The sequence below is a fragment of the Photinus pyralis genome, unplaced genomic scaffold (assembly GCF_008802855.1).
Source record: "Photinus pyralis isolate 1611_PpyrPB1 unplaced genomic scaffold, Ppyr1.3 Ppyr1.4_LG6, whole genome shotgun sequence".
Classification (NCBI taxonomy): Eukaryota; Metazoa; Arthropoda; class Insecta; order Coleoptera; family Lampyridae; genus Photinus; species Photinus pyralis.
Window position 1 is genome coordinate 41,440,671 of NW_022170663.1, and position 10,523 is coordinate 41,451,193.

At 35.9% G+C, this 10,523-nt stretch overlaps 2 protein-coding genes across 3 annotated transcripts; one reads left to right on the forward strand and one right to left on the reverse strand.

The window, feature by feature from the left end:
* The first annotated feature begins 1,202 nt into the window (after positions 1 to 1,202).
* LOC116173927 lies at positions 1,203 to 2,748 on the forward strand. Of its 2 annotated transcripts, XM_031491669.1 has the most exons (3): positions 1,203 to 1,533; positions 1,766 to 1,965; positions 2,018 to 2,748. In XM_031491669.1, exons 2-3 carry the CDS (start codon positions 1,902 to 1,904, stop codon positions 2,674 to 2,676), a joined length of 723 nt encoding a protein of 240 aa, XP_031347529.1. In that variant the 5' UTR covers positions 1,203 to 1,533; positions 1,766 to 1,901; the 3' UTR covers positions 2,677 to 2,748. The 2 variants fall into 2 exon arrangements, with proteins under 2 accessions (XP_031347529.1, XP_031347528.1); XM_031491668.1 differs by having other exon boundaries at positions 1,203 to 1,965.
* Positions 2,667 to 3,842, reverse strand: LOC116173928 (protein ALP1-like). The gene is made up of 3 exons (XM_031491670.1): positions 3,407 to 3,842; positions 3,252 to 3,351; positions 2,667 to 3,204 (listed from the first exon to the last, which is right to left on the reverse strand). Exons 1-3 carry the CDS (start codon positions 3,613 to 3,615, stop codon positions 2,740 to 2,742), a joined length of 774 nt encoding a protein of 257 aa, XP_031347530.1. The 5' UTR covers positions 3,616 to 3,842; the 3' UTR covers positions 2,667 to 2,739.
* Positions 3,843 to 10,523: the final 6,681 nt, after the last annotated feature.

Here is a 10,523-nt window from a genome sequence, read left to right on the forward strand (position 1 = left end):
GCACATTTAAAATCCTTCAAAACTTTATGTTTTAAAAGATGGTAATTGAAGTTGCGTTTATCATTTGTCCAATAATTACAATTAGCACATTTAAAATCCTTTGATATTTTATGTTTTAAAAGATGTCGTTTAAAGGTATGTTTATCATTTGTCCCATAATTACAATTAGCACATTGAAACTCCTTCGAAGCTTTATGTATTAAAACATGTTGTTTGAAATGATGTTTATTATTTGTCTCATAATCACAAGCAGCACATTTAAACTCCTTAGAATCTTTATGTGTTAAAAGATGTTGTTTGAAGAGGTGTTTACGATTTGTCCCATAATCACAACTAGCGCATTTAAAGTCCTTAGAAACTTTATGTTTCACAAGATGTTGTTTGAAAGTGTGTTTATTATAAGTCTCGAAATCACAACTAGGACATTTAAAATACTCTGTTTTGCACTGGGTTAAAAGGTCACGTTGAAAGTTAGAGTGTTGCTGTACTTCTTCATTATACAAAGACTTAGAACACTGTGCACGAATGGTAATTTCGTCCTTTATTGTCACCAAAACTTTGTTGCTTACTGAAATGTGTTGTGTCTGAAGAAAGGAGTTGATTTCTTCTTCTTGTTTTGGTTCGATTTTAATGAGTGGTGTGTCATTATCTTCATCCATACCTAACAATAATGCTATAAATAAATGTGTTGAAAACCTGTTTTGGTTAAACAATACAGAGCGAGATCCCTGAGCAATTAGACATTACTTACTTTCTGAGTAACAGAATTTGTTGAATTATAAGAGTTACAGTACAATAGTAATTATTTACCCTATTGCACACTTGATGCTAGTATAGGCCGATGGCCAATTTATAGATGCCAAATGCTAAAGGTATTAATAGTTATTTTTCTGAAACTACTATAGAAACAACTATTTTCGTCTCTAAAAGGGTGAAGCAAATGTGAGTTTCCTCTCTAGTGAGGAAAGTAAAAACAATTGCTGTGATAATCTGAATAATGACATTTAAAATTGAAAGGTGCCCATATCTAGATTGCTGTGTGTCAAACAATATTATTGCGTATGATGAATAATTTTTCAATTTTGATTGTAGTTTCAGAAAAAATTATGTGTCAAATTTGCAACGAGTGTTTTTCAACTCTCGCTCATCTGTCAAACTTTGAACTTGAGTTGAAAACCTCCACTTTCTTTTCTAGTTGTACAAATAACTATTGTAATTATCGTACCTAATAATGAGTACGTTTACACGGACACCTAACACCGGTTTTATAACTACGGATGTTTCTAAAACCGACGTTAAATCGCGTGTAAACAATGTGGTACAACCGATGTTATAAATCCGGTTTCTTAACGCTACACCTCTTTATAATCGGGCGTGACGTTATAACATCGGTTTTAGGAACGCGTGTAAACAGCATAAGCGGATGTAAGTACAACCAAGCCAATTAAATTTCCCTAGAAGTTAAAATAAATGGCGGCAGCTGCCTTAACCTAAAAGATGCAAATTCCTGCATTTGCACAAACTGATAAACAAGTAAGAAATCCCGCTAATTATCTATTGTTTGAATAGGTTTGGATCAAGTTACTTTCCCTTTTTGTGTGTTATTTGCTGCGTTACTCATTTCTTCTCTGATGGGTGTCCAGAGCGTTTTACCTCTTTCATAAAGTAGTTTTCTAATTAAATTTTGTTGTTTATAGTGGTGTAGTTTGTAGTTTATAGATATTTTAGAATACGTAGATTTTTATTTTTTAATTAAAATGTGTAGTGCTGCAAAACGTGATACGTGGGAAGTAGAGGAAACACGGTTCCTTTTGAGACTAATCCGCGAAAAGCAAGTGTTGAAATCGTTGGATGGAAAGAGATTTCGAGCAGTCGACATCTTTCAACATCTAGAAGAACCGATGCATGAGAGAGGATATTTGAAGAATGCCAAACAAATGCAAACCCGTTTTAAAACATTACGATGTAAGTCTACCTAACTTTAATTCAATAAGAGATTTAATTTTATATCTTTTAGTTCAATACAATAAGTGTAAACGGCAATTGAGTACAAGTGGTGCACAAAACTGTCGATCGGACTTTCCCTTCTATGAAGAAATGAACGTTCTCCTAGGCGATAGGCCAGTTTCACAACTGCAAGGTGTCGATTCTGCACAATGTTCGTCCAAGGAATCAAATTCAGAATCGGACCAATACGCAGAGGACGATTATGAAAATACAGATGTCGACACAACATTAACTCAAGAACAAGATGATTTACAAGAGAATACCCCCGATCACGCTGCTGAGGAGTACAATGCGACCCAGGAGTCTGATGAACCAGTGCCAAAAAGAAGACGTTACTCTGAGAAAGGAGGACGACGATCGTACCAACAAAACATAGAAAATTATGCTAGAATTTCAAAGCAAAATTCTCTTGAAGTGCAGGAACGGCAAATCGAGAGTGTTTCACAACTATTTCTACAGCAAAGGGAATATGAAAAGGAAATGATGAATAACTTTATGGAACAACATAAAGAGATCATGCAGCAAACAACGAATGCCATAATTAGTTGTTTAAATAATGTTTTCCATGTTCATGAATTGAATAGACCATCTACTTCTCGTTCTGAACCTAGCCGGCCGAGGGAACATGTCAAGGGATGTTTGTGTGTACAATGTATTAATGTGGAATAAGGACTTTATTTTTTCTACAGTAAATTTTTATAAAATACTTTGTAACAATTTACAATACATTGTCTACTTATACCAAGTCTTTCTTAACGGAAAATTGGACGCGAGATAATTTTTAATAGTGTCTCTAATGGTGTGACCGCTAAAATGCTCACGTTCTCTGCTTGTATTTATCCGTGGTTGTGGAAATATCACTTCTGCTTCCATAACTGCTTTTTCCCACTGCACCACATAAGCCTCTTTTCTGCTTTCAACTATATTATGTAAAATGCAGCATGCAGATACAATCTGGGGTACAAATGAGTAGTGAATATCAAGGCGTTTTAAAAGACACCTCCAGCGTGCTTTTAATCTCCCAAACGCAATCTCCACGGACACTCTTCCCGCATTTAAATAAACATTAAATGACTCTTCTTCGGGGGGGAGTCGTGCAGATTTTGTGTACCCCTTTAAGAGCCAAGGTAGCAGTGGGTAGGCTGGGTCCCCCATGATCATGAAAGGAACATTTACTCCATTTATATCAATACATTTCTGAAACAAATTGGTAATAATAACTCATGCACAACATAAATAGGTACCTTTGGAATAAGTTGTTCTTGCTGTTTAAATAAAACAGACTGTTGAAAAACTGCTGCGTCATGCGACGAACCAGGCGATTTGCAATTGATATTCCGAAATCTATAATGAACACACATAGTTAACAATCAATTATTACTAGTGGCAGTATAAGAACCTGTATGAATGATCAACCACTGCTTGCAGGATCATCGACGGCCACCCCTTTCTATTAACAAAATCTCGATAACCATCGGCGGGTGGCAAAATAGGGATGTGAGTCCCATCTATCGCTCCAATTAAATTTGGAATATGTGTTGTCTTCTCATATTGAAAAGATATGTCATCACATTCAACACTGTTAGGCATATTTACACAAGAATCCATCAACACACTATTAATAGTGTTTACAACTCTATGTACACATTTCCACACAGTTGATTTGTGGACTCCAAAAGCATTTGCCACAACCCGATACTCCGCACAGCTTCCCAAAAAATACAATGTTATTGCAACCTGCTTTTCTACTGACACGGGCTCTCTAGTTTTCACATAGTTTTCACAGGGCAGCAAACGATTTCTTAACTGGTCGCACAACCATAAAAAACTGCTTTTGGACAGTCGAAAATTTTCGTTCCAATCACAGTCACTGAAGTGTTTTAAAACGATTCTCTCCCACCACTCACTACTTCTCTTCTTCATCCACATGGTTTTGCGATTACATTGCAAAACCGGTCCTAAGTTTAATGTTTCGCTTGGTGTTGTTCCAATTAGATACAGTAACAACATTTGGGTAAAGCGTTTTCGACATTTTACAATGTTGTTAATGAAAAAGTTGCATAACTGTTCGTTAATGGAAGTATACAACTGCCATAGAGTGGGAAAAACACTGGCAATTATTACTTCATTCATTTCGCGGCACAAGATCAAAAACGAAGTTACAACAGAAAACAAATTAATTAACCTCACTTCTCCTAATTAAATAATAGACGTGAAGTTGGCTGTTCTTATTTATGTTGGTAGCTATGGACGTTACTGTTCGGACTTCAGTTGAATGTTATTACACCCAACCACAGAACGTACGTTATAACTCCTGTTCTGTGTAAACACGTATCATAAAACCGGATTAGTAAAATCCGTAGTTATAAAACCGGCGTTAGGTGTCCGTGTAAACGTACTCAATGAAGGCTGACACATAGCAATCTAGATATGGGTGTTTCAATTTTAAATGTCATTATTAAGATTAACGCAGCAATTGTATTTTACTTTTCTCACTATGAAAATCACATTTTCTTCACCCTTTTTAGGGACTAAAGTAGTTTAAGAAAAAATATTATTAATAATATGAAAGTAACCTAGTGTCTTTGGATCTGGGACTAATACATACCTTGTCAATTTGCCAATGGTAATTCAGTAATAAAAAAAATCTAAAGATCAGTGGGAGAATCTTTAAAAACGTTACTGTAAATGCTAATGTTAAAAAGGGTAGATACTTACCTAGGATATTAAAAATCTATCACAATCACAAATTCACAAATAGGTTGATGTTCTTTAATTGGAACGTGAACTTAGCCATCAACCAACATAAAATCAACTCAAAGGCAGCGTTGCCAAATCATGTAGTTTTAAACATTACTTTCGAGTCACTCCAACTACGTCTGAAATTAAGAAGAGAGAAGCTTGAACGGAAATGGATTAAAGTAGGATTATAAGTGTGGGGAAACGCGTCACTATTGGGAGTGGCGTAATGAAACAAAACTGACTTCGTCTCTTCTGTTTGATCATAAGTCAAGCTTAGACCACACAGTACATGTACCGCTTTGCTTTTAACACAAAATGGCTGGTCACGGTTAGGGGGTACTGCAGTTGTTGGTATGCGAATCTCGGGATAAACTTAAGTCATGTAAACACCAATCGGACCGCGTAGTATGGGAAGCTTTAAATACTCGTCATTATTTTCTATATGCCCACTAATAAGAATCAGTTGGCTTTTTTTGGCATTTCTAAGCGATTAATTAATTGATGTTAATTTTGTAGTGTACTTAACCCCCTACGCTAACTTCACACTACAAGAACAAGGAAATAAAGTCAACCCGGCAACGTTTAAAAATGGCCACCATTCCCTCCAAAACTAAACAAGATCCCGCTTAAATTGGACAAGTGGCACGTGATAAAACATCTAAGGTAGGGCCCCCTTACGTTAGTTGTAGACAACGCTTTGACCTGAAGCACGGTAGGGAAGGAACGTTAAATAAAACACTGAAATTGTGAAGTTTATTTAATAATGATCGTAATTATTATGATTGTGAAAACCCGGAAATTTAGTTGATGTACATTAACAAACAAAGCAAGCAAAGCCAAAAGGTGTCGTACTCTCGCAAAAGTAACTGCTAAGGGTAAAAAGAGTACTGTACTGATCTTAACCCACCCCAGGCTCGAAGTGAAGATGACAGATTTCACGGCAAAGTGGCAACGTTGCAATCCCAGTATCAAAACACGGTTCCCGCTCAAATTTCGAACAAAAGAATGGCACGTGATTGGATCGTCTAGGGTAGGGCCCCCTTACGTTACACGAAGCTAATACAATGACTCGGGACCCAGTCGGGCAGGAACACTCAAATAAAACGCTGCAATGTCTGCGAGTTTATTTATTATAAACTTATTCTGAGAACCCGGGAATTTGGATGCGGTACATTAAAAGCAAAGCAAGCAAAACCTAAAGGTGCCGCACTCTCGCAAAAGCAGACTACCAAGGAGAAAAAGAGCGCGACTTGAGAAAAAACCTTGGCCTTGAATAAAACCCAAACTATGCTAATCACAAGTAAATTAAAACACCAACCACCTAAGCAGAACATGTGACACTACCTTAATTAATGAATTAATTCAAGTAGCAGGGTACGTTTGAACAGTATGCGTAGAGTATTCGTCACAACATGTCATGTACTTTCCTTTAATCGCGGCTAGAAGGCAACTCACTTTTTAGTTAGTCATTGGGTGGTGAACCTGGTTATTCGTTAGGTTTGGGCCAGCGTCTTCGCTTGATTGCCCTCCTGTTTCACGGTTATATTGGTAGGGATCGGGCTGGCATATTTACCTATTAACCCGTAGCGCAGTTAAGATTGTTAGGGGCAACACATTCATGCATTTATTGATATAAGTCACCTTACTAGTTATTCATATCATGATATACCGAAAAGAGTGGTGTGAAGTTCGTAAAAACACGTCTGATCTATTATTCATGTTGTGACGTAACCATAGGCAGTTATGACAATACACAGTGTGCTCGTGGAGCCCTCAATTATGCTCAGTTTCCACATAATGACATTGGCATAAACCCCAGACTTCCGGAACTACTACCTGTGCTTCGTAACACTCCCCTGACATCGGTCACGTAACGACACAAAACTGAAGATGGTTAAGAGATGGGTCGCCGCCCATGGGTAGGACGGCCTTGAGTTAGCAGCACTTCGTCCCTAAAGTTGGAGGTTCGAGGGCCCTCGGATCCTTTTGTGCCTTAGCTCTAATACCTTTCTATTCTAGCGTCCGAGCTCCCTCTCACGGTAGGAAGATATGAGTTACGAATGTTACGAGTCACCCTAACCTAAATACACCTAGCATTGCATGCCCTATTTCACGGAAGCCGAGGTTCTACATAGGTACACATCCGTGCACCGTGTAAGTGAGTTAAACGTGGTCTAAACCTGAGATATCGTAGACTTCCACAAGCACATGGATATTAGTTAACACCTCGCATGTTGTAAATTGCATATTAGCACAATGGTAGATGGAAAATATCTGATTTAACAAATGGCACAATTCATATAAGTACATAAAATACTTTACCCGACACCACAGTGGTTGAATCTAACACACAAACACAAAGCTAAACTCTATGAATACAACTCAAAATACAATAATCCCACCACCAACAAGCTTTAACAATCAACAAGTGACGCCAAGCCCCCAAATCCAACACATCCTCCGAAAATTACAAAAAAAATATCGACAGGTGGTGATGGCGGTGGCTCATGTCCCCAGAATCTCCAACTACTTGACCGGTTGCATCCGACGTTGAAAAATACAGGGTATTTAAAGGGATATAGACATCTCATATTTAAAAAAAGAGGGGGTGAAACATATGTGCTTTGAAGCACCATGGATATTGCAGGTGTCGTACTGTATGTCACATATAGACTAGAGATGTTATTGAAAATGTGCCACATCTGCAGGATAGGTGCCCTCTGTAGCTCTTTAATGAGTGTGGTACTCCAAACCATAAAATCAACTAAAGAATGCAATCTCATGCACTCGACCTCAATGCAACAACTGTACTCCCATGATGGTTATCCAATCTTCCAAGGATGGAAGCTGGAAACGCTCCGTTAACAATGCATTATCATATCCTTCTTATCTTTTATCTGAAACAGCCAGAGCAGGAATGTGACTGTGGAATCTGTTAACTGACTTTGGTATAATATGGCAACAATAATTCTGGATGAATCTTGCATTAAAATGACTAAGAAATGGGAACATAAAGGACTAAAAAGTATTCAAGTTAAATATAATTTCGTAAAAGAACATCAGTGCAAGGGAACATGTAGCAGATCTTGCATGTGAATTATATACAAATCATGTGTCAGTTTAGGTTAAATTCCCACATGTTAAGATTAAGTTTTATAGTCGTATGTAATTCTATTGCATTTTATTACCTCTGCATTTATTTGTGTATTCAAATATAGTGTGAAAGGGAGCGTTAGGATGAATGCACCCTCACTATTGATGTGAGCATACAATTATGTATAACTAAGCTGCTAACTTTTAAGTTGATAAGATGTATTTTTCATAAATGTAATTATGTACATTTTTTGTTATACTTAATAAATCACACTAAGGTATTGTTCTTCCACTGATAATAACAAAAATATCATTATCAACACTACACAGTGCACTCCCAATGCCACCCAGTCCTTGACACATTAATTATTATGTTTTAAAAGATGTCGTTTTAAGAGATGTTTATTATTAGTCCCATATTCACAAGTAGCACATTTAAAATCATTAGAAAGTTTATGTTTTAAAAGATGTCGTTTGAAGTGGTGTTTATCGTTTGTTCCATAATCACAATCAACACACTTAAAATCCTTCACAACTTTATGTTTTAAAAGGTGTTGTCTTAAGTTGCCTTTATCATTTGTCCCATAATCACAGACAGTACATTTAAGATCCTTCGTAACTTTATGTATTAAAAGATGTCGTTTTAAGAGATGTTTCTTATTTGTCCCATAGACACACGTAGCACATTTAAAATCCTTCGAAACTTGATGTTTTAAAAGATGCCGTTTTAAGTAGCTTTTATAATTTGTCCCATAATCACAATCAGCACAATTAAAATCTTTGGAACCTTTATGTATTAAAAGATGTTTATTGAAAAGGTGTTTCCTATTTGTGCCATAATTACAAGAAGCACATTTAAAATCATTAGAAACTCTATGTTTCAAAAGATGTTGTCTTAAGTTGCCTTTATCATTTGTCCCATAATCACAATCAGCACATTTAAGATCCTTCGTCACATTATGTATTAAAAGATGTCGTTTGAAGTGGCCTTTATCATTTGTCCCATAATCACAATCAGCACATTTAAAATCCTTACAAACTTTATGAGTTAAAAGATGTTGTTTAAAGTTGCTCTTATGATTTGTCCCATAGTCACAAATAGCACATTTAAGATCCTTCGTAACTTTATGTATTAAAAGATGTCGTTTGAAGTGGCCTTTATCATTTGTCCTATAATCACAATCAGCACATTTAAAATCATTAGACACCGTCCTACATGGGGTTACAAGGTGATGTTGAAAGTCAGAGTGTTGCTGTACTTCTTCATCAGCAAGCGATTCAGAACAGGGTGCACTAATGCTAACTTCATCCTTTATTGTCACCAAAACTTCGTTGCTTACTGAAATGCGTTCCTGAAGAAAGGAGTGGATTTCCTCTTCTTGTTTTGGTTCAAGTTTAATAAGTAGTGTGTCATTATCTCCCTCCATACCTAACAAAAACCATGTTAAAAATCTGTTCTGATGTATCAAAAATCTACCTACTTCGATATTAAACAATACAATGCAACCAGGCATTACTTATGTTCTGAGTAACACCATTTGTTGAACAAGAGTTACACCATGCCACCAGTATATTAGATATAATAATAATTATATTGTAATGGGGTTTACGGTGTGTACACACATTCCTTAATCCCTAGGGAATGTACATACATCCCATAATTGAGGAAGGAAAAGTTGGCCAACATCGTAGAAAAATGTGCACATTGACCGGTTAATATGCACATTCGCTTGTAGCTTGGGCTGATGGCCAACTCCAAATGCTAGATGCTAAAGGTGTTAAAATACTATTTAAAAAAAGGAAGTGGCCACTGGTAGTCCTCAGATATTGGACTAATACAAACTGTATTATTCTTTCAATGGTAATAAAGTGATCAACAACTTCTAATGCTCAGTGGAAGTTATCTCTGTTAACTTCAATGAAATATACATTTTATTATGGAGCCTTGCTCTTATGTTTATAAATTTTAACGTAAAAGCAAATGTATAAAAAAGGTATTACCTCTAATACTAAGGATTATACACACCAACTGTACAAAATTCACATAAATCTATTATTACTTATTACACCCTCTTTAAATGACAAGTGAAGATAGCAATTCTCATGTCTACTTAACCCATATGCAGTGTTGCCAAACCATAGTGAGTATAGTTAATTGAACACGCTTCGCGCGTTTTCCCCTTAAGCCCGTTTGTAACGATCACTTTTAGTCAAATTTTTAGTCCTTTTTTTCTTCAATAAAGATAATGCTATCCTAAAAATATCATAAATGATGAAACTGTATGTAACATTCTATAATATTGTCAATTTTTTAGTACCTGTAAAATGTAAACATTTGTACATAACGTATTTTATATTAAATCTGGAGACTAAATATTTATCTTCTATAAACTAAGGTCTCTATCTACTGTCAACGTATTATAGTGAGCTTTAAAAATGAATATAAATTTAATTTTTATTTTACAAATTCCCTATAATCTGTCAAAAGTTACCAAAAAATTGATCAAAGTTGATGTATCAAATGTTTAATTTTTTTGTTCCTAAAAAAATTATTTAAAAATTGACAAAATAAGGGATCGTTACAAACGGGCTTTAGAGAAAGAAAGATAGAGGAGGGATAAAAGATGATCGTAAAGTGTTAGCTCTGTTTGCCACCCATAACATGACTGCCTAACAGTCAT

Coding starts and splice junctions, on each gene's coding strand:
- LOC116173927 (XM_031491668.1), top strand. CDS start 1,758: ATGTGTAGTGCTGCAAAACGTGATACGTGGGAAGTAGAGGAAACACGG. Junction 1,966..2,017: donor CCGTTTTAAAACATTACGAT/GTAAGTCTACCT, acceptor TATATCTTTTAG/TTCAATACAATAAGTGTAAA.
- LOC116173928 (XM_031491670.1), bottom strand. CDS start 3,615: ATGGATTCTTGTGTAAATATGCCTAACAGTGTTGAATGTGATGACATA. Junction 3,352..3,406: donor GTGGTTGATCATTCATACAG/GTTCTTATACTG, acceptor TGTTCATTATAG/ATTTCGGAATATCAATTGCA. Junction 3,205..3,251: donor AAGAACAACTTATTCCAAAG/GTACCTATTTAT, acceptor AATTTGTTTCAG/AAATGTATTGATATAAATGG.